This window comes from Eriocheir sinensis, chromosome 26, assembly GCF_024679095.1.
Source record: "Eriocheir sinensis breed Jianghai 21 chromosome 26, ASM2467909v1, whole genome shotgun sequence".
In the NCBI taxonomy this organism is placed as follows: Eukaryota; Metazoa; Arthropoda; class Malacostraca; order Decapoda; family Varunidae; genus Eriocheir; species Eriocheir sinensis.
Window position 1 is genome coordinate 8,917,277 of NC_066534.1, and position 24,654 is coordinate 8,941,930.

Sequence of the window (24,654 nt, forward strand, 5' to 3'; positions counted from 1 at the left end):
GGTGTTCAGACGTCTGCACACTTCCTATTTATACCCGAGTGTCTTGCCAGCGACCAGTTGATGGACGGCGTACCAAGGAGGACCCCGCGTGTGTTGTGTGCGTGGGGGTGATGGTGATGAGATAGGCGATGACCGGGCCCCAGAGGTCGCCTAAGTAGGTATGCAAGGCGTTATAGATAGGAGAGATATTGATGATGGCGACAATGGTGTGGTCGTCGGCGTATTTCCAATGAGTGTGTATGTGTGTAGCACGGCAACTGTGATGAGGGTGACGCCTCCACTCTCGCTGCTGTAATTTGGATCGTCATAAGGAACCACTAGGTTATAACCTGCTCTGGCCAAAGTTTTTTTTAATCTGTGTATCTGTATCTATCTATCTACCTATCTGTCTATATGTCAATCGACCTTTGGATAGATCGATCTGCTATTTGCCGATGCCGTTAGAGGTGTTGGTCCAGATGGTGCTGTATATGCTGGCGCTGTGAGGCGTAGTAAGGACTCCCTTTACATAGCCAAATGTGTGTGTGTGTGTGTGTGTGTGTGTGTGTGTGTGTGTGTGTGTGTGTGTGTGTATGTGTGTGTGTGTCTGTGTGTGTGTGTGTGTGTGTGTGTGTGTGTGTGTTAGCTCACATGAGCATAAAATCGCATGCAATAATTATATATAATAACTAACAATTACATGGTATTGCTCAAGTGGAATTTGCTGATACATAGCAATGTAATATGATTTGCAGACAAGACATTTAACATCCACACGCCGGGTATGATACACGGAAAGCAGCTTTTTTCGAAGCCCCTGTAACAAAGCACCGTCCAGTGTAGCGTTCAGTGATGCATCGGTGTGCCCGCCGAGCCTGGTTCTCGCCAGAACACGGTGCTCTACATAAGCATCAGGGAGAAGTAATAAGCCTGCTGACGCACCGAAAGAGTTAATACAACGATTTAATTTGTAAGCGTGTGAAATCCACCAGTTTTCCTTTCTTGATAAGGATAACATGGCTTTTAATTTGCTGAATTCCATGATTACACGTTAAGGGTATATTGGTATATATTAGAGCATGAGTGGTGCTGTGTTTTAGTCGTAATCTTAAGTCAGCCTTGGCGAGGTGTTGCGGCGCAGCAACACTACTTTGCACAACCGGTTCCCTTCTGCCAACGCAAGGTAGCGGCGGGTCTTTGCGGATCGCAGGGCTCCTTTGAACAGCTACACACATTTAATAAAAGATGATACTGAAAATTTATTCTAACCCTGTCACCCTGCCAGGCAACTGCCTCCAATTATCTAGTGTGATCTGTGGAATATTTACTTAAAAACTCAAAATTGGATAGTAATTGTTTTTTGTACATAAGAGATGCCGCTCTGTATTTCTTCCTTCAGAAATTTCCACCTCGATTTGGAGGATTTTGAAACTGTTGAATAGTTGTATATAGTAAGGCATTTAAGTACACCATTTAGTTTTATTTAACATCTGGGATGAGCGTGGCTTCACTAAACAAAAAAACATGATCAATCAAGAATGAGTGTCGTATTAATTTTGATTGGAGAACTATATGCGGTTGGGAGAGAAAAGCCCATTGATAATAAGTATGACTAAAACGGTTATGGAAATGGTGTGTTTAATATAAGCCTCATTCATAGATATTTATAGAAAATAATTGTAATAATGAATGTTCATCTTCATCCCCAGCCATTACATATCCACTGCAAGACAAAGACCTTTCCAAACGTTCTCCACTTGTCTCTGATATTAGTGCACTTACCTAAATGTTCTAATTTCATCTCTCTACTTGGTCGTCTGTCTGTACTGACTTTCACAGATTCTTGGTTGCCACTCCGTTACTCTGGCTGTCTACCTGCTATTAGATTTATGCATGATATCACCTGCCAATGTCCATTTCTTATTCTTAATAGTCATTAAATATCTTTAACTGTTTTTTTCTCTCTAATCCTTGATGGGCGGAGCGTTCCCTGTCTCTACTGCATGCCGCGCTGTCTGTATTTTCTAACATCTTTTATGTACAGTTCATACAATCTGCATTGTTGTTGATAACTGTCATTTTTTTTACAAACTATGGAAGCCATGCATAATTGCTTACTGCACTTGGCTGATATGTCGACAACTTGGTTGATGACGTGGATGTGACCACTTGTTGAGTATCCACTGCGAAATCTAGTCAGTTCACATGGCTTGTTAATATGGCTGGTTATTTCTGCTTCCTTTATAATTTTAGTCAAATTGTCATTTATTTCTTCTATATATCTTTGTATCTCACCAAGTAGATTCGATAATTTTTTTCTCAGATTTAATACACAAATTTTCAAACCTTTAATTAACTGTAAAACTATTGGGGTGTTTCGTATTCATTAACAGTTCCTTCACTCTACATGTTATCAACCGGTGGTTCATGGAGTTGAGTTTATTTATGTTTTATTTTGTCCGGATTTCTAGTTCTGAGCTTGCTAACTGCATGCCTCTCCCCGTACCGCAGCCTTGCGGCAGGCGACTGCCTACTCTTGCTCATCCCTATTCTATCCAAAACCCTTAGGCAAGACTAAATCAGCATAATCATTCCTTTATCCCTTCCGCTGATAAGCCCTGGAGCAGCCTTTTTTCGCCTGTATTTCTGTCTGCCTACGACTTGAACTCATTCAAGAGGAGAGTATCAAGACACCTCTCCACCCCAAATTGACCTCCCTTCTGGCCTCTCGTTCTTTTTTTCTTTTGTTCGGAGCAATGGCTTGCGGGCTTTTTTAATTTTTTTCTCTCTCTTACTGTAAGAAAAAAAATACGTTCATCGTTTCTCTATGATGAATTTTCCACATCCAATTCATGTTAACTCTTTTCTTAGAAAAGGTGTTCCTGATTCATAGTCTGTTTATTTCCGTAAATTTTGAGCGTTTTTGTTAGTTATTCATATTCATATTCATATTATTATTAATATTAATATTATTATTTATTATTATTTTTATTATTATTATTATTATTATTATTATTATTATTATTATTATTATTATTATTATTATTATTATCACCATGTTTATCATGATGATGATCATCATCATATTCTCATTACCAGTAGTACAAGAGAGAGAGAGAGAGAGAGAGAGAGAGAGAGAGAGAGAGAGAGAGAGAGAGAGAGAGAGAGAGAGAGAGAGAGAGAGAGAGAGAGAGAGAGAGAGAGAGAGAGACACACAGAGACACAGAGAGACAGAGAGAGAGAGAGAGAGAGAGAGAGAGAGAGAGAGAGAGAGAGAGAGAGAGAGAGAGAGAGAGAGAGAGAGAGAGAGAGACACACACACAGAGACACAGAGAGACAGAGACAGACAGACAGGCAGAGAGAGAGAGAGAGAGAGAGAGAGAGAGAGAGAGAGAGAGAGAGAGAGAGAGAGAGAGAGAGAGAGAGAGAGAGAGAGAGAGAGAGAGCAGCACACATAGCAGGTGTATAGAGTAATCCTAGCATAAGTTTGACCTCACTTCGAAAGATAGAGGAGTTTATAATATATATGGGTGTTTGTGTCTGCCATTTTGTCTGTGTCTGTCCGGGTGTCCAGCGGCCTTGTGTGTCTCGCTGGTTGCAGACATCCAGCGGTCCCTGGAGTCAGCATAGATATATTTTTTCTTCGCGTCTTCTCATTTTCTCCGCTGTGCACGTAGAGGCTCAGTGAATACTGTTATTGGATATCTCTTCTTTTACCAGTCTCGTTAGTTAAGGCTGGTTAATCTGTCTGTCAGTCTGCATCTGTCCAGCGGCTGGTGAAATTTTGCTAAATCGGCAGCCTCGAGTAATCTTGGTGAACACTCGTAGCGTTTCCAAACGAAAAAAAATGCACACTTGAAATACTGTTAGTGTTTTTATTCTAAAGAAAAAAAAACATAAGACTGAGCAGAGATGAGGCATAGAGGAGCGGAGCGCCATAACGACGCCGGGAACTGGCCCAACGAGTCCAGCTCCGCCAAGTTTCATTGATAATCATCCCTTCAGTAGGACTGCTGCTGCTCGTAACTCAGTCACCACCATTGGAGGTGTACCATTACTTACAAACATTAATTATTATTCAATAAATAATGTTGTCAGGTGCTGAGACGGGTACTACGAGTTGCACGTTATACAGTGATGCCTTTGTGTTCGAATGTTAACATATCCACAATCCACTTCTTCATTTGCAATATATTTCATATTTGGAGGTGGACATTTCTTCCCTTCATCATTGAAGTTGAATATCTGAAAGTGAGGGATTGCATTAAACTGCTGGGTGGTTTTGCATGGTAAACACCTGAAACGAGGGCGTGAGATTAAAAATAATGAAGGGCTTGGAGGCATCTATCAGTGATGAAGCATACCCCAGCAAGCTGCTCAATATAATCTTTAATGTCAGTATCTGTTGCTCCTCGGCAGCGAGTTATGTTCAATCTTTGTGAGCCTCTTCCTCTCAGCACCAAGTAGTCTCCGCTTAGCATCGCACCTGCCTAATGAGAGGCCGGTCCTGGTCCACCCACTGCATATACGTAATGTGCCTGTGTTTGCCGCGGCACGCACGCTTTTTTCCAGACATGGCCGGATAAAAGCACATGATACCTTTCTATTTTTTCACTCGAGATATCCACCACATGTTTAACTAGAGCACACAGTATGACCAGGCTCCTAAGATAGATACCAAATATTATTATTTTGGTATCTATAATACGTGATCGATATAATCAAGTAATGGACATATTTTAAAGTAACATTTTTTTTAAACTTGCGTTTTGATGTATTATTTTTCCTTGAACATAATTTTTTTTTGTGTGTGTGTGTGTGTAATTGTGGACCAGTATTTGTCTGCATATGCCTAGCCAAGAGTCGTGTGTTGGCCGTGCAGCGAATGCACAATTTATCTCGCTGCTCATCTTCTCTACATGTTTGTACGTAAATGGGTAACGGAGGAAACCTTGGTTGCATAAAATGTGGTAAGCCGGATATCTCGGCGAGCCCTGAGACTGTGAATAAGAGACTGTCTACTTCTTCTTGCTCTGGGGTCAGCGAAGCCAAGATGTGTGCCTTAGTGATTCACTGCCGAGCTCAGCCCGATGTTTGCAACACTCTGAATTGTGGGTTTGTAAATATAATTCTATGTTCAATAGAAGCAAGTGCAGATTGAAACGGGTAGAGTGTGTGTGGGTTGGATGAATGGGAGGTGGTAGGGGGAGCACGGGTTCGTGCTTGTGTATGTGTGTGTGTAGTATAACAAGAACAATAATAACAATAATAATAATAATAATAATAATAATAATAATAATAATAATAATAATAATAATGATAATAATAATAATAATAATAATAATAATAATGTGTGTGTGTGTGTGTGTGTGTGTGTGTGTGTGTGTGTGTGTGCGTGTGTGTGTGTGTGTGTGTGTGTGTGTGTGTGTGTGTACAAGTGCGCTTGTTCTGTAATGTTAATCCGTGTACATTCCAGCGTCACTGCCGGTTCGCTTCAACACACTTGTCGTGATTGCAGCGGCACCAGCCAGACGCCTCTCTGCCCGCCGTGTTCACAAACCCTCGCTGATGTTTCATATTCCTTCGTCAAACCCGGTGGCTACGTCAGGCGGTGAGACTGTATCAATTTTCTCCAGTTGAGATGACCACAGGTAATGTTTGTCAAATTACAGGTTGCTTACCGATCCTCGTTAGACAATGACGGATGAACCTCACCTCGCTAAGCACAGTGAATATTAGGCAGACAGTCGTGTCAAGGAGCCTGTGTCACGGAACGGCCCCGGAGCGGCGGTCTAGAGTGCGTTACTAGAGCGGCGGCGGCGTCTTGGCATTGAGCGCCGCCGGAGCTGCTGCTGGTGTCTGGTGCAGAATAAAGAGTTTGTCTGTATGCGGGGTCCTCTTATCCCGGCAGCATCAGGTGATGACCACCACACGTAATGACCATTAAAATAATGCTGTAAAGCCCACTTACAACGGGGAAAATAGCACCGCTCATTGCACGGCGCGGTTTGTATTCCCTGCGTGCCTCGCCTCTCCTTAAGTCAGCCACGGGGCAGGCAGTGTGTGTGTGTGTGTGTGTGTGTGTGTGTGTGGGGAGGGGGAATGCTCCCGAGGCAGGTGACTGAGGAAGGATAATTGTTGAGAGAAGCTGAGGAAGACAGGGAGACACGGCAAAAAGAAGGACCGCGGATGTTTGAAGAAAAACGGGTGGGTGAGTCCAGGTGAGTGTTGCTAAGGCTGCAGAGGGCACGAAATTTGAGAGTTGCAGAGACAAAATTACATGTAGTTAACGAAAAAGCCGTATGAAAAACATTTCAAGCAGCTCAAAACAACGGAAACTAATACTGCCAAGATGTTACGCTACAGTTTTATAAAAAAGGAAGAAAAGAACAACTGGACACGTATGCACCCAGGTGTCAGGCAAAGGTAAACAAAGGCCCCCAACCTGAAATCCGAGCGGTCACATCAGCTTCTCATTAATTCACAAAACGTCACCGCGTCGAGTACCTGTGCTGGCTGCGTAACTCAGGTAATCAAGTCGGCGCCTTCCCCCGCCCACTGCCAGGTAAGAAGCCGGCAGGTAATTAAGACCCGAATCAGGGTGCAACAAAGGCAGGTACACCCCCGGCAGCCTTTTACGTCGGCTGCCTCGCCTTGTCTTGCCTCCGCACACCCCGGCCACCACTGAAGCTGTGTGGCCTGCGTGGCGCTGGCGTTCTTCTGCCTTATTTTATCGTCTCGTGTTTTGATGATCACTTTCCCAGACACACTTACCTCCGCTGTGCGCGTCCACGCCTTATATTGGCCTGCCAAACCTTGCCTTGTAGCGCCTCGCACCATGTGTCCTCTGCTCACCTTCACACTTCACCAAATTGTGTACTTTACGGGGATGAATTTAATTCGCCGAAGCCACTTTTGAAAGCGTAACAGAGGTAGTAAATAATTACTTAATGGTAGGTAATAGTACTATTATTGTATTTGATGGTCAAATAATCCACTAAATATTACAATAACCTAAAGTTATATAATGAGGATATTAACCACTTTGTCAGGCACATACACACACACACACACACACACACACGTATGTATGTATGTATGTATGTATATATGTATGTATATCTGTATGGATGGATGGATTGATGGATTTATGGATAGATGGATGGATATACGGATATATATATATATATATATATATATATATATATATATATATATATATATATATATATATATATTTACGTATGTATGTATATATTTACGTATGTATGTATGTATGTATGTGTATGTATGTATGTATATATGTATGTGTGTATGCATATATGTATATATGTATGTATGTATGTATGTATGTATGTATGTATGTATGTATTGACAGATAGATAGATAGATAGACAGATAGTTATACAAAGACAAAGGACAGTATAAACAAATATTCGTGTGCAGGAGAGTCTGCAAGTGTATGTAATTTATGCGTGTGGCTTGTTTAACGCATGGAGCAAGGCCAGGGGGAGGGGGGCGACCTGGGATACACCGGGAAAGGCGTTGAGTGAGGCTGAAGGCGGTGGAGGAGGCTGACAGATGTAACATAATCAAGAAAATTACTCTCTGAAAGCTTATTTTATTGAGAGAAAAAAAATATTTACGACTTTAATATTACCTAGTTTACAAGCAGATAACTTTGTAATTTTTTTTTTCTTTTTGTAATGCATGATCTGAGTATGACACTGAATGTTTCTCTTAACACATATTCACCAAAGTCTTCCGCCATGATAGTACTGAGCATGACTTTGACTCGTGTATGTACCCTGAATTAGATGTGATACCCAACTGGTTTTACATTTGATCTTTGTTGCTCCTTGAACTACTAATGTTTGTATTCAGAACACTAATAAAAAAAAATTTACAGTAAAGGAAGTAACTCAAGTGTAAAAACAAATGAAAACAAAAAAAGCCCACTATGCACTGCTGCTATAAAGAAGTAGAGTGGCCAAATGAAAGATCACTCTCGGGTGGAGGTGTGTTGATACTCCCCTATTGAAAAAGGTTACGTCGTAGGCAGGAGGAATAACTACTTGGTGCTTCATTTAATAAGTAGCAGAGAAATTCTAATCAATGAAAACCAAATAAATGAATGAACAGAAGAAAGCACGTGCCTAGTTCTCAAGACGTGTGTTATAAAAATAGTAGACGAGGCCAGAGTCCATGGCCAGTGTGCCCCAGTACGCCACGTTGAACAGCACGAAGATGATCGACATTGTGATTCTGGAAGTTTTAATGTAGAAATCCAGGTCAAATTTTATTTCCGGGAGCCACCAGGGTCGCGGGGACGTTGTGGCTGCTGCATCTGGAAAAAGCTTGCCGCTGCCTGAGGACGGACGAACCCTGATCTCCTGGACGCCTGGGAAGAACGCCGGCTTGGATGACACCGACATTTTCGTGCTGTGTTCCCCGTAGTCCACCTGGAGGTCAATGATGGTATGAAAGATGATGATAAAGAAAATTACGATAATGCAGAAAAGGAGCCAAATGTCGACCATCTTGAAGTAGGAAGTTTTCGGCAGCGACGTGGAGACCTGCGTGAAGAGGGTGGCCAGCACGAGGAGGGAGGTGAGGGCCGTCATCACACGCACCTGTCCACGGAGGGCGGGAGAAGAGGCAGGTTGTCATATCGGGCGCTTCTATGACTTTTCTTTTGTGCCGAGTAACCATATTCAATAGTTACGAAATTGCTTCAGGTTGGTAGTGACATGTCATGTAGTATCAATTTTTTGCTCTATCTGATACGATGAATATTGAGGCTTAATTAGATAACATTTGAGTATCGGCTTCATATCATCATCATACCACCTCCTTCACAACCATCACGCGCACAACCATCACAAGCACAACAAACGCCACCACAACCACAGCCACCCAGCCCTACCTCAAAGATGGAGGGCCGAAAGAAGAGGGTCACGAAGCTGATGATAAGGAGGGTAAGAGAAGGGATGTAGATGTTGAGCATGGCGTACCCGTAGCGCCGTACCAGCTCCACCCGCACCTTGGACACGCTGTACTGGGAGTGGTTGTTCACGTGCACGTCTATAGCGCCTATGCCATATTCCACCAGCAGCCGCGGCCCGAGGTACTCCACGAACGAGTCTAGGCGAAGGGGAGTGATTGCTATATGGACGTATCATTTGTCGGGGGGGGGGTTGGGGGGGGGGAGGAGACAGCACAAATGCTCCTCAATAAAAGGTGCAACTCATGATTTGTTGCTTGAATTTAAATATGAACAACTTATTTCCCACGGACACAGCTGACCTGAGGCGTTGAAGATGAGGTACTCTGAAGAGGCGGAGAGGACCTGGAGATGCATGTAGCAGTTCTGGATGTCGAAGGGGTAGAGGACCAGGTCAAAAAAGCATGTGAAGACGGTGCTGTACTTGCGGGTGGTGGAGACGGGGTTGGTGTCGCCTTGGAAGATCCGCACTGTTGGTGAAGTGTCTTTCATTGTAACAACGTTTATTCTCTATAGTCGTTCAGTTTTTAATTCCAATTGGAGGACGGGATTGTTACAATATTGTGACACGGGGTCACAAATACCTCGTGTTTTCTATCTGGAGTGCGTGAACAAGTGGTTTTAAATTGGTTTAAATCATCCGCCTCATGGATGGGAATTGTTATACACATGCCTGCTTCCGCATCAAGACAAGGAACATTATTAAATAGATTGGTGACTAGCACCGGGCACCTTTCCATCGAATATCTTATAAGTAAGACTCAAACAGATCGATTAACATATTTAAAAGAGGATAGGCAGGATGCTCGCGGAAAAGAGACGCTAGCTACATAAACGCTTTTTTTTTATAATTTATTTATTTATTTTTTTTTTTTTTTTACGTCTTGGCCTATTGCGCCGGTAGGCTTCTTCCCGGTGGATCCTGAATTCCTGATGGTCGGTCCAAGGTTTCTTCCCGGTGGGGCCTGATGGTCGGCCCAGCCCGTTCTGGCGGAGGCGAGTGTTTATAGTGGCGCCATCTTGCGTTGCCTCATGCTGCTCTCCCGGAGCTCATCTTTAATCCTAGAATCTAGAGTCCGGGTTGATAGGTCGTCTTCTGGACAGCATGTGGGTAGTTTTAAGCCACTCGGCGGCGGCTGAAAAATCCTAGCCTAGTGGCACCGGTCGGGGATTGAACTTGCGTCCTCCTGAACACGGGGCCGTCTCGCTATCCGTTCAGCCACCGCCTCCCAAATTACCTGTGGGAACATCTTGATTGCTCAGTCAACAGTAGTCTTCCTGTCTTTCATACTTCGATTAAGCCATTTTTGCAATAATTTTCCAAAATGGATGGGGCTTCGTGGTGCAGTGGTTAGCACACTCGGCCCACAACCGAGAGAGCCCGGGTTCGATTCCCGGGTGGAGGGGAAAAATTTGGGCGGCTTTTCCGATACCCTACGCCCCTGTCCACCAATCAGTGAATGGGTACCAGGTATTAATCGGGGGTTGTGTCCCGTCTCCTGGGATCTGTTCCCTTCTCCTATAATTCCTTCCCCTTCTGTCTCTCTCCGTCATACAACCACAGATGTTGCGCCGACTAAACGAAACTTTCCAAACTTCCAAAATGGATACTCATACCGGTCCAGCCACGCAATTTTTGCCTATTTGCGTGAATTTAGTATCGCATGAAGCGTGAAAAAGGAAAAACTAAACACAAAGTACTCCGAAGTGTGTTTTCGGGCGACACTGACCTTCGTACGGATTAGAAAAGTCGAGGCGATAGTGGTTGTGGTGGCGCACGATGGTGGTGACGGAGTCCGCGTCCACCTCCGTGTGCTGGATGTCGTTTGTGTTGATGAAACCGACGGTGGGCCGCCACAGGAGAGCCACTTGTTCCTGTGATACTGCGGCGACAAAGTAGACGGAAAATATGGAAAATGTATTGTGGTGTGAAAGAGAAAAGAGGAAAAAAGTCTCATATATCATATTTCTTGAAGCTATATAATTTATGTACGTGCCCACCTCTTGTCCTTCGTAGTTCTATTCTCTTTTCAATCTCGCTTCCCTGCACCTTTCTCATCCCCCACCACACACACTGACCCATTTCTCCTGTCCTGATCCTCCGCCCTACACTTAACGAAATCCTACCCGTGTCTACCTGTACTTCCACCCGGTTACCTGCCTCCTATCTACGTCACATCTCCAGCTCCCACTACCGTCGCCCCTCCCCCACCACCAAACGCCCTTGTATAATAATCCTCCACTGCATTCCACCCTCTCGTCCCTATCTACACTAGACAACTCAGGTAGTAAGCATCCTCGCCCCTGCTTGTAGCGCCTCCAGCCGGCATTATCATCTTGCTTCTTCTTTTCCTCACTTGTGTTGAGTCTGGTGAGTTGCTTCAGGTTATTGTAGGTGAGGCGGTTGTCGTGCCACGTCATGCGAAGGTTGTAGCTGACGGAAAGCAGCATTGTGGTGGTGTCGATGTTGATGGTGTCCATGGAGACGTTGATGGAGATCGGTAGAGAGAGGTCACTAACTGAAAAAAGGGGAGGTAAGAAGAGAACGAGCATGGAATTAAGTGAGAGATGAAAACAGGAATAATGATGATTTATGAGCGACGAAGGAAGCCGGAAAGTGAGTAAGGGTGAAGGGAGATGATGAGTGAGGAGGGAAAGTGTCTGGCGTAAGATGGATGACTGGAGATGTAACGAGGATGTTAAGATGAAGGAGATGAAGAGAGTGAGAAGGGCTGACGGGGCGACAGTAGAAAACTGACAGCTAAAACAATGGTTTTCAATTTTTAATCTAGCTTAAAAACAAGTCCCCTGGCATCAGGTTACGTTTACATTTGATTTATAGGCGAGATTTGAATTATCACGGGTACGAATTGACTTTGAGCCCATAAATCACCCGCCTGTCAGCGTGCAAGACTTGTTCCGCGGGACCTACCAGGCCTGGGCGGCAGCGAGGACTTGTAGTCTGCCGGGTAATTGATGATATCACAGAAGCTCTCGTCGGTTTTGTCCTCGCAGTCGAACTTGAGGTCACAGCGGCTAGTAAATGGGATGCAGAAGCCGCTGGTGCAGGTAAACTCGTCTAGCGTGCAGGGGGAGAGTGTCAGCACCCGGTGCCCCGGGGGATCCCCGCAAACCTCCTCCTGCAAGAAACTCGTGCTGGCCACTCAAGCTCAAGGAACAGACTATATAAATCATAAATACATTATCTGTAACGAAGATATCTTATTTATTATTAGTTTACAATGAAATTCTTGTTTTGTTGGGCCATGCATTTCTACTATTTGTCACCTTGTTTATTTCACTGTCACTAATAACGTACTAGCTCACCTCCGTGATCCACGATAGTCTTCCGATCGGGAAGGCTGAGTCAGTCTCGTGCTGCAGCGTGGCCATCGTGGTGTTGGTGACGGTGTTGAGCCACGTCCACGACCCGCCGCCCGCCTGGCTCACGGCGTACTCCCCGTAGCCGCGGAAGGCCAGCGGCTCCGGCACAAGGTCGAAGTAGTACATCCTCTGTTGGGGCCAATATTTTATTTATCCTAGCGCCACGCTAATAAGGGAGTAGAAAGGTATATACCAGGAAGAAAATTACAACGCATAAGATGTACGACACAAAAGTCAGTCTTACACTAGTGGGGCAACTTGTCACGAACTTCCTATAACTACCAAGGGTAAGAATGATCTTTGTATACAGCATTTGAATACTTTCCCACAGCGTGCCACAGTTGGCTTGGCTAGTGTTATAATAAACGTTGATAAGTAGCCTACATACACTAAGTGCACATAATTAGGCTGGCAATATTTCCTTCATGAGGCTGTTCTCTTGGAAAAGTTCTCGAATAAATAAGAAAATAATGTGGAAACAAGAAAATGCTCCCTTAAAGTCGTATTTTTCGTTATGTTTAGTGCTACTATGGCTGGAAACAAGGCGGAGACATCCTTTGGATGTTCTCATCGTGTTTTCGTTTATTTTCATTTACAAGTTCTGCGGTAGCAGGCAATTATTTTTTAAATTACCATATCAGCATGGGTTCACTATCACCCATCTGTCCGTTGCCGCATCAGGAAATTTACTTTTAGAGAAAATGCTGCATGCCTTTTTTTTTTTATACGTTCCACTATTGGATGTGCTGAACATACCCGGCAAAGGTCCACTTGGCAAAACAACGCAGCTCGAAATTTTCAGCTAAAACATCCTTTCCGTGTGAGTTCTCATTACCTAAGCGGCAATTTCCTCCCGAAGAGGCTGATTTTGCCAAATATGCTCCACTGCCTAGTGTTCTTATCTCACTTGACGCGGTGCATTTCGAAACATGTTTCATTTATGTCGGAGTCACATTACACCAACGTCCACTTATTGGCGTAAAGGTTAGTTCTCCATTCTATAAATCACTGTATTACTGCGTAAAGGTCAGTGTTCCATTTTCTAAATCACTGTATTACTGTCAAGATACATTAAGATAAGGCCAGGTTTCTTTGCACAAGAGACCAAACTCCTAATTTCCCCTCATAAGCAAATTTTGATAGTATAGACCTCGGGCTTGATTCCATGTCATTTTTTTGCAGGCTACCTAGAAAACAACGCGAAAACGATTATACCCTCAGTGGTTTGCTCGTCTTTTAGTTCATTTAATCCATCCTCGCTAGCCAGACTACCAATAACAGCTGATTTAATTTGTACCGAGGCTGCCTTGCTGTGTTACTCCTCGGAAAATAATATCGGATAAAATTGCTGCAGATGATGGTAGATGGGGGCGATAGGGTCTGGTGAGACTTGGGGGTGACGAGGTGTAAGTGTGTGGAAGTCCTACACGGTTTTTTGTTCGGTATGGAGATTGTAGACGGCAGCGCAAGTTATTGAGACTTGGACGAGGGCCTTATGGATTCGATGCCTAGGTGAGGAAGAGAATGAAGATTGATTTCATTCCCTAGTGTGTGGCGGCTCCTGTAGAGGGGATAAACGATGATGATGGGGATGTAAGCGGTGCCGTGGGTGATTGATGATGGGGAGGTGGTTGTGGGTGAATGATGACGGGGTGTGAGGGGCGGCGGCGGGGAGTGGATGGCCTCTCCTTATCTCATCTTCTCCCGCACGTACGCCACTTCCTTTCCGTCAACACCTAGGGCCATACTTTTAAACCTTTCAAAGCCCAAGAACACAACTTTGACAACGCTTTCACGGGTAGTGTGGGCATTTCCAAGGGTAGTTCTTTGACCCTGGTGGTAGTGTGACAAAGCTTCTGTAACATGAACGTGGAAATAGCATTAATCACAACGCTATTAATATCCTTTTCGGTCTTTGGAAATAGCTGATGTGAGAGGCGGGAGCGTCTGAAAATACCTGCCCAAACCCTGTAACTCATCCTCTTCTTCGCCTCCTCCTCTTCCTTACCTCCTTTCCCGCACCTCTTCCTCTCCGCTACGGCTCCTCTCCGTCAACACTCCGTCAACCCTCCTGCAACTCCTCGGTTTTCTGCACCTCCTCCTCCTTACCTCCTTTCCCGCACCTCTCTTCCTTACCTGCTCCTCCTCACAGATCCCCCGCAGCGTCCACGTGATCCCGGCGTGAGTGTGGCAGGCGGAGCAGCTGTGTTGCTCACAGCTTGTGTCCTCGAGGCCCTTAACGTGCAGGCGAAGGCAGTTTTGGTACTTGTCTCCGTCTGGGTTGTTGTCCCGGAAGAATAATTCACTCTAGGGTGGTAGACAAGGAGGGAATGTTTGTGGGAAGAAAAACGGAGGTCTTCAGGGAGGATAAGGCGAACCGTGTCTATGAAAATAAATAACAAACCACTATAGACGGAGACCGAGAAGGCTGCGTTAGTGGGAGGGAAGAACAGGCCATCTTAGAACAAAAACAAGGAGGTAGAGAGAGCGGGGGGAAGGGACAGGTTATACTTACTCTACAAAAAAGGACAAGGAGGCCAAACTAGTGGAGAAAATAAAAGGAAAAATAATGGGTTTGATAGGGCGCATTACCAAACGTCAGTACCATACACGGAAGAAGGCAGAATGGAAGCTGTGTGGCCCTGTTTGGATTGTTGCCTCGAGTAAACAGATAACTTTGGAGGAAAAGGCCGAGATAAAGAGTACAGACAAAAATTATTACAAAACGTCACTTTGGTACATAGAAAAAATATATAACACTGAAAATATGTGGAAAGAGCGACGAGAACGAGTGCAAGGAAGCACAAAAGGTAATTAGTAAATGTAAGGCTTATCGACGCTTCCGTAAAAGGTTGAAGCTGATGGAGATAAACCCGATCCTGGAGTGTGATAAACGAAGCACGACAATGCGTCTCCTCTCTTCCAGGAATAAGCTTAGAACACAACTCGTCGGTGTCTTTAACGTGCCAAGCGTGGACGCAGATAATTAGGATTGAGTCGTGTCCCAGGCAGGCCCAGTCAGACGGGTTAGGCGGCCTTACCGTGTTGTGGGCGGCGCCGGTGAATGGGTCTCTCCACACGCCCTCCTCCTCCTCGTCCGTCAGCCCCGCCCACTGACGGTCACACTCTGGGGACAGTTCATGAGTCATGGTCCTTATCATTTGCAACTTCTTTCTTCAGATTTGCTCTATTTTATATATATATTTTTTTTCATTTATTTAACCTGGCAGCTGCAGGAATCATGTTTCTTAAAGACACCTCTAAGCGAGAAAAATGAGAAAAAATCATCACTCACGCAAACCATTTCATAATATATATCAATGCATTTGTGATCAGTTTATGCGTCATCTATTTTGGGGGGGTTTATATCATGGCAAAAATGTGGCCCGTCGCTGCTACCGGGTTAAGGCTGCGTTTAAAAATTTTACGTCCAACCTTTTCTGTTAGTGATCATTTGTTGAAAGTCTTGTATTTTGTTTGCTTGGTTTATTTTCGTTTACTAATATGTTTAAAATTAATGTATTGGTGCATTTTCGTCCCATTTTCGTTTCAGTATTTTCTCGTCTGTCTTACTGGTCTCTGTGTTTTCATGATACATTTCATCTATACACCCACTTTCCCCTCCCACATCCTTTTCCTGTCCCGTTCCTTCCTACACTCTGTCTTTACCCTCCTTTCTCTATGCTCTCTTTCTTTCGCTGTCTTTATCACTCCGTCACTTACCCTCTACGCCCTGGAAGTACTTGATTTCCTCCAGCAGCTGTGAGTTGTCAGCGGGCAGGGCTATGGCGCCTCCCAGCCCCCTACACACGTGCACGGCGTCGGGGAACCGGAGTAGTCGCAGAGGCACGGTCACTATCCCATCCACCACCGATCCACACAGGCGCCGTAGTGGTACCTCCTGGCGGGGGTATAGGCAGAGGGACGTGTTTTATGCGTACTAAGCTATACTAACTTGTTTATATTCTGATTTTGTTTACTTCGTTTCTTTACTTATATTCTGGGGTCTTTACTTATTTTCTTTCCTTCAATCCGTCGTTCATTCATTGTCTCGGTGTCTTTGGCTCAGTGTTGGTACTTCTGCGTGTCTGATTAGGTCTGTCTGTTTCTGTCTGTCTATATCTATGTTTGTGTTGGAGTGTTTGTGTCCGCTTGAGTAATTGCCTGTCTCACTCTCTGCTTGTTCAGCCGTCAGTTGGTCCTCCTGTATGGCTGCATGTCGAACTGTCCCTCTTTTTTTTTGTGTGTGGGGGTGTATCTGTCCAGTGTTGTCTTTTTTTTCTTTGTGTGTGTGTGTGTGTGTGTGTGTGTGTGTGTGTGTGTGTGTGTGTGTGTGTGTGTGTGTGTGTGTGTGTGTGTGTGTGTGTGTGTGTGTGTGTGTGTGTGTGTATCGTTGTCCGTCTGTCTGTGTCTGTGTCTCTCTGACTCTCTCTCTCTCTCTCTCTCTCTCTCTCTCTCTCTCTCTCTCTCTCTCTCTCTCTCTCTCTCTCTCTCTCTCTCTCTCTCTCTCTCTCTCTCTCTCTCTCTCTCTCTCTCTCTCTCTCTCTCTCTCTCTCTCTCTCTCTCTCTCTCTCTCTCTCTCTCTCTCTCTCCTTGATCATATTCAGCCTTCCTCAAACACATCCTCATATATCGCTCCTCCTCATCCATCCATCCGTCAGCGTTACTCACCTCCCCATCCACCTCGTGAAGAAGCCACTCCCTCGACCACGCGATGACGTCACCCTCGAAGTCATCCTCGCAGCGCGCCAACCTTGCGATCTCGTCATCAGAAAGAACGCGGCTCCAGGCGTTGACTTGACTCACCTTCCCGCTTAGGGAGTAAGGTGCCTGGAGGAGAGAGACAGAGAGAGGGTTAGATGCAGAGGGACAGAGAGTAAGGGACAGATGAAGAGGGTCAGAGAGTGAGGGACAGAGATTGACAGAGAGGGAGGGACGGAGAGAGAGGGACGTGGAGAGAGGGAGAGAGAAAGAGGGACGTGGGGAGAGAGAGAGAGAGAGAGAGAGAGAGAGAGAGAGAGAGAGAGAGAGAGAGAGAGAGAGAGAGAGAGAGAGAGAGAGAGAGAGAGAGAGAGTGTTAAGATTTTGTTACTGCAGTTCACATCATTTCATAAAGTTAAACTATACAACCCGATGTGAGATTTTTTTAATGGACTTTTTTTTTAAACAGAGTAAGATGAAGTGCCATTTTTTGACCCGTGGATTCGTACGTAACATTCTTTTTCCCTCATCAGCAAAATATATGAAGCTTGATTATCGATTTGACCTAAAGTGGAATGCTCGGGGGAGTCAGGACCTCGATGATTACACGTAAACACTACCCGTATTCGATATTTTTATTATTATCTATTTTGGCTTCTAAGGGATCATGATATACCTACAAGGTTCTTGAAAAAAAATAAAGATAATGTTTTGTATTGTTTTCGCATACCTATCACATTATTTTTGAAGAACAGGTCTCGGTCCAAAAGATGAGTATTCATTTTATCCTGCCAAAATTACTCATTAATGGTTCCCCTATTCTGCCAGTGTGATTAACCAGTCGTGTGTGTGTGTGTGTGTGTGTATGCCTGGATAAAAAATAAGAAATTCATACCCATCCTTGTTGCCAGACAAATGCCATTGATTTCCTAAGTAGCCCATGTAACGCAGGCTGAAGCACACCACTTCCAAAATAATCTCTCCTGACAGATGTAGCATTCCACTCTGCTCATGTGTTCCCTTTCGGTCATCCTTTGTTTTCTTGTGTATCCAGTACTTTTTCTCTTCTTCCATTCCACTCCCACGCTTCTTCATGCATCCATGCAGCCCATCCTCTCAAACCTCCTCTTCCCAACTCGCTCTGTATTCCTATCTTATGTTCCCTTGTCCTTTTCCGGCTCACCTTCCTTGTTCAGCTTCGTTTCCTCTGTTCCTCTCTTCATGCATCCATTTCACCTCATGCCCTTTCCTGTCACTCCATCTTCCTCTACCCTTTACCGCCCTCTCTTCTTCCTTTACCCGTTGCCTATCAGTACCCTCTACTCCCTTACCCTCACTGCCACACCCCTTCCCCTCTCCTTGATAGACTGTCCCCCGCCTTCACTACCACCCCCCCTCCCCGATCCTTGCTTTACCTTGAACTCCTCCTGGCCCATGATCACGTTTCGGGGTTTAGGGTCAGGTGAGAAGGACACGCTCTCCCGCACCAGCAGCTCCCCGCTCAGGTACACACGGCCCTCCCCGCCCGCCATGTCCCGCACCTGAAGATGGACAGGTTGCGAGGAAACTGCCAGAGAGGGTGACGGCACGGGGAGGGAATCCTCATTGTTGTGTACCTTTACTATGGTTCCGTATGACGCCGGTAATGGTTGACGCCTAGATAACGTCTTAGTGATTGAAGGTGTATGCACAGACTACCTACAACTGTTTGGCGGGCATGTGCAGGCTCACTAGGACATAGAATTTAAACAAAATAAACGATAAAAAGAGCATACAGTAGAACAAGTTTTATTGAATGATGAATAAGAAACTGTAAATATACCCATAGCAAAATAAATTAGTAAATAAAAATCGTATATAGATGAGAATATTTTTCTACTCAGTGGAAAAGTCTTTCGGGATATTTTTATATCATGCCACTAATATTCGCTGCCACCGGTCTGCGCTCACCTGGCAGTAGTGGTACCACTTGTTGGTGGCGAGGTTGGCGGGCAGCGGGTAGAAGCGGCCGTAGCCGCCGTACTTGGTGCGGATCTTCTCGAAGTACACCTCGAAGGAGATGGCTGATAGCGTAAGGGATGAAGAGGGAGCCTGTCAGACGGCGCCTCACTCTGCAGGAATCTTTTTATATGTCATCACTTAACACCTGTACTACTAAGCTTTTTGATATTGCTACACTACGTTCAGTTTTGGTAATCTGCCAAATTTGTGGATAGAATGTAACAATTGAGAGCGAGATTTCGATATTTTTTTTATATAAAGTTATTTGTAGGAGAAAAAGAGGTGCTGAGCAGCTTGCTGATATTTTTGTTAATTTTTCTGGACACAAGCTACAGTTTTTATCACGTTCAAACTTTTAGATTGCTTACTCTGGGAGGGTGATGCGTTGCAAGCTGAAAATGCTCATCATCTTGTCTCGCAGGTGGTAGTGTTGATCACATTGATCTTTATAACATTTAATATGTAACTAATCCTTTCGACTGCCTGGACTTATAAGGTTTAGTGTATACTTTTGTTCAATAAACGCCTCGCTCTCGCCTCATTTAGCTAGTTCGGGGCCAACACCTCCGCCGCCGCGCATCCATCACACAAACTGGCTGAGGTGCGGCAGGTGAGCTGCCGTAGTGGCGCGCCGGCACTTAAGGGAGGGTGGCGGGGTACGATCCCCTGCTAACTTTGGAAAAAAAAGTTGACCTGCTCGCGATTTTTTTTTCTTTTGAACATATCGTAGATTATTGATGGTGCAGGGAAGCAGATGCTACTCTGCGTTTCAGTGTTCTTGCACGGAATCCGTGCATGATTAACGAAGATGGCGCGGCATGAACACAAATTTCTTTACCTTTTGAGTGATGATGAATGTTATAATCAACGCTATTTTAATTTGTGCAAAACAGCAAATTACGAGTTAAGAAATGTGTAATTCTTCTATTTAGTTGATAGGGACAGTGACACTGATAGCTCAAGACATGCATGCCGTGCGACGTTCGTTCTTTGTTTATGCGATAAAAATATGCAAGAATAATATACGCAATGTTTGAAAAGTATCTCATGCTTCTTACTTCATGAAGAGTGTAGCTTGCATACCCTTGCCTGATTTGCTGTTCTAAAGTTAGTAAAGGTTCGCCAACCTGGGAGATTAACCCTGTCTAATGCATTACACGTGAAGGCATGTCGTGAGTGCGGGCATCTTACGGTCCTCGTCGGGGTCGTCGGTGGACAGCAGGTAGAGCACGGCGGTGAGAAGGCGGAACACCCACACGTTGAATCGCAGGCACAGGGTGTAGCTTCCCAGCAGGCGCACCGCGTCGCCGCTGTAGACCGCATAGGTGCTGCCTCGTTGCACGCCGTCACCGTTGAAGGTCATCACGCCCACTAGCCGGTTGCCCGTCTGTGACACTGCCATATCCCTGTGTCCTGAACCTTTCCTGTCCTCCACTGTAGAGAGAGATGTTTTGTTATTATTATCTACTTGTCGCCTCCAGGGCTTTCTTTGTTCTCTTCCCCTGCAAAAAAAGGATAATGTTAGTTATTCTGCCTTCTCGTTTCCGCCTGAGCGTTCCTTACCCCCCCCCCTCCCTCTGTTAATATTTTTTGCCCGTGGCGAAGAGGGATGATTTATTTACTTCACTGTTTCGCCTCGGCCTGAGCCTTCCTTAGCCTTCAGTTTAATTAAGGAAAGAAATTCTGCCCCTCCTCCTGTCACCTCGGAAAATTAAGAGATTGTGCTATTTTTTTTCTGCCATTCCTGTTCTCTTCCATTAATAATACATAGTTTTAAAGAAATTTTTGTTTGTTATTCTAGAGTTCAGCCATGCCCTGAGACTTCCAGTCTTCTAATGCAAGGAAAATGGCTGTGTTAATGCTCTGTCGTCTCATTGCGTCCTGACTCTCCCCTATCCTCTGTAAAGAAGGTGCATGTTAAAGTTCTGACGCTTGTTAGTTGATGGCACGCGTCTGTAGTAGGGGTTATAATGTTTTTTACGTTTTACTGAACTCTGATGAACGTTGGATGATTAGGCGTGGTTGTCTGCTCCGTTTTCCTGCACGTAGCACCAAGGGCAGTCTTTTATTACGCCAGAGCTATGAAGGCGGCTGAGTTCGGACGGCCACTCTGTCCACCCTCCTAACCCAAAATTACCAACTAAGATCTCGTCGGCCTGATCATCACCAGAGTTTTCAGCTAGAGGAAAAGAGTTAGATCACGGGAGCTCTTGACTGGGCGGCCGGTTCGGAGTATATTTTATGCTGAGAGAGAGGAGCAAGCAATAGTCAGTGACGATTAATGAATCCTATGATGTCAGCAAACGCGCTGTATAGATTTGTCACACACCGAACAAAACTACAACTGTACTAAAAAAAAAAGCTCCCATTCCTTGTAAAAATGGGAAGATGTATCCTCTTTTTACTCATTCGCCTCCGCTAGAGACGGGAGAATGGTTTATTTTATTTTGCTCATGCGTGTACACACTGCCGTATCTTTGCGCCGAAACTGTTTTGCATAAGTATATAACTGCATAGCAATTTCTTTACTAGTGCTCTCCCCTCCATAACAGTTTTTTTCACATTTATAAAGAGCAGTAAGCAATTCATTTAACTTAAATGATTAATTTATCATCATAGAAATGTTCATTAGTGTTCACAAAAACCGCAGGAAATCACAGCAACGCCAACATATCCGCGTTGAGCCTACGTATCCACAGTCCACGTCGGCTTTAACACACGGACTGTGTTGATACGAAGTGCCGTCATTGACGAATGAAGACACTGCCTCTAGTGCCACGTACAGCAAACTGGAGCAGCCTGAGCTGGCCCTAATGTTGTACAAGGAGATTTTTTCTTGTTGATAAAATAACAATCAGGCGTTTTAACAGAAAAAAATACTTAATGCTTCCCCTCCACCACCACACACAAAAACACAGACGCACTTACCTTCTTGAGAAATGCAGTGAGCCATCAGGGACAGCAGCAGGGCGGCAAACACTGCTTGGCGCCGATGCATTATTGCACCATGAGTCAGACTCCAGGAACCTGACGGCTTGTAAGCTAAAAGTAAAATATAAAAAAAGCACATGAATATAGTAAATAATAATGTATATTCCCAGCGCACTAAAAACTGGGAAGATCAATGATGGCGCTATTACCCATAATGCTGTTATATATGTGTTCATAAGATATAAATAGGTAAATGAGGTAATTGTAAATAATTTACAGAATTGCCAGACTGCTTAGATGAATACGAAACATTACTTAAAATATATAAGACTGTTCTCCAGTTAAGGTAATCAAAACACGTTGAAACACACACACACACACACACACACACACACACACACACACACACACACACACACACACACACGGGATACTAAATATAAAGATATCGTATCCTGATAAAGCTCAAGAGTTCCATTTATGAGGACATAAATGGTGTTCATGTATATTTGAAAAAGAATATTAACTTTTATAACGAGGAGTAAAAAGTTTTGATAAAGGAATGCAATGAAGAAGCTTGAAGTGTTCAAATATGACACCAAGACTCGCGTCCGCTGGTGTGTGTGTCTTGCGTGTGACTGAGCCAAGAAGATAATAAGGCAAGTCTTCGTTAGAGTTGCTGCCGATTGGTGATTATTGGCATTTGAGTATGTCACTCAGCAGTGATTGATGAGAACGACAAGTGTTGCATAATGACGTAGTCGACGCGGCTTAACAGGGCGGCGGAGGCCGGCGGAGCGGAGGACGTAACGTTAGGGCTAATGTCACCGAGACAAAACACGAGTGGCTGATATATACTTAAGTAAATGACATTTTGTGAGAAGAGAGCTCCATTATGATCTCCAATTCCTTTGTTTTTACTCTCTAGTATTTTGAAATCATAAAACTACTTTAGGAACTCACTAAAGTAAATAACAAATTAAATTAAACTTATGGACGAGAACTTCGGCATATTTGATCATCTTTTTACAGTATATTCTTAATGCCAACTGGACTGTACATCAGTTTACTTAGAGGAGACAGTCAGTGCGCATTTCAGGTCATCGCCGCAACGCGTGTATGCCCTCTTTTGTCTCGCTTGACCTCGCCTGAACCCTTTGAAGATTGTCCTCCTCAATTTTGGTCACATCTCCTGATGCTAAGTTCTGCATGGTAGACCAAGACTCATTGCGGTCATGACTCACGTGTCTTGGGGCCGGGGCAGGGGTTTAATGGCCTGGGCGGGGCGGGACGACTGAGTTACTGTCCATTCTGACTCTAGATTGTTCCGCATCTACTCTAGTATCCAGTCTACTCGCATTAATCCTATTTGGACGCGGCATTCCCTTGCAGTTTAGAACACCTCTCCTTAAAGGGTATGATTGTATAGAAGTTAGACGGTTAAGTCTTTGGCAAAAGACAGATCCAAGCCCCGGGAAGCTCCAACGCATCGCAGTGTGTGCCCCGTCCTCAGGGTCAGAGGTAAAGCCGAGCCATTGCTTCCCGTTTCCCGGCCTCATGTGACGGGTTCATGGTGTCGTGAATCTCTGTGCGACCCTTGTTTTAGTTCCTGTGTTTTCTGCGCTATTTACTTGAAGTCTGTATCTCATCCAGGATGTATTTTTATTTTGCAATGTAAAATCAGATCCTCATGGTTTTTTTTTATGATTTTTATATATATATATATATATATATATATATATATATATATATATATATATATATATATATATATATATATATATATATATATATGTATATATATATATATATATATAATTTTTTTTATTTTTTTATTTATTTATTTATTATTATTTTTTTTTTTTAGTGACTGTGAAGTAGGTCGAGAAGAGCGAACCTTCCGCATGGGAGAACCCAACACTGCTGTGAACACTTTAGAGATGGTGAGCCGCGGGGCGATATGGGCTCCCGCGGGATGCTGCAGATCGTGGCTATTTTTTTTTTTTTTTTTTAGGTGATGCCTACAGAGCCGTTAAGCTTTCTCCAGTGGTCTTTCAGGCGACCCCAGGCCGTTAGTGGCGCAGGCGAATTTTATTTAAAGTGGCTGCCGTGATATATGACTCTTCCTTTGCCCATGCTGCACCCCCCCCCCCCCCTTCCCCCCGTGCTCCATTTCACCGAAGTCGCTGAAGTTAGGGTTAAATAAAGATCTGGGGAGCATGTGGGTAATCTTCCACTCAACGATAGTTGAAAGTTGTCAGCGTGCATCAGTGCATGGGACTCGATCCTAGGTCCTCCGGCTCACAACGCCCGCACCCTGACCAATCGGCCACCGCCTCATTTCTTCTTTACTTTCCCGAATTGTTTTGACAAATGCTCTTTCCTACGATCTTCCAAGAAACTTGAGTGTTATATGATATAAGACATTTATGACACTAGAGGAGTAGTTCGGAAGATAAGAATGAGATAGGAGCTCGTTAATAATACCAATCTTCTATACCATCTACTGATTTAGGATTAGCAAGCCTTTGTTGTTCCCTGGAAACCAGAAATTCTTAGATTTTCCTCTCTTTACATACTCTCCATTTACTGTACAAATTACCATATATGTAAGAAATTACCTTTATTAATCAACACATCATTACTCTCTCCGC

The 24,654-nt window shown here is 44.3% G+C and overlaps 1 protein-coding gene across 1 annotated transcript; it reads right to left on the minus strand.

Moving 5' to 3' along the window:
- Positions 1-7,528: 7,528 nt before the first annotated feature.
- LOC127003927 (uncharacterized) lies at positions 7,529-20,566 on the minus strand. The gene is made up of 14 exons (XM_050871027.1): positions 20,261-20,566; positions 19,019-19,131; positions 18,484-18,609; positions 17,039-17,197; positions 16,091-16,268; positions 15,409-15,494; positions 14,504-14,674; positions 12,311-12,496; positions 11,916-12,123; positions 11,341-11,502; positions 10,714-10,866; positions 9,286-9,453; positions 8,906-9,123; positions 7,529-8,612 (listed from the first exon to the last, which is right to left on the minus strand). The coding sequence occupies exons 1-14, from the start codon at positions 20,469-20,471 to the stop codon at positions 8,136-8,138; spliced, it is 2,616 nt and encodes an 871-aa protein (XP_050726984.1). The 5' UTR covers positions 20,472-20,566; the 3' UTR covers positions 7,529-8,135.
- Between the last annotated feature and the right edge of the window lie 4,088 nt (positions 20,567-24,654).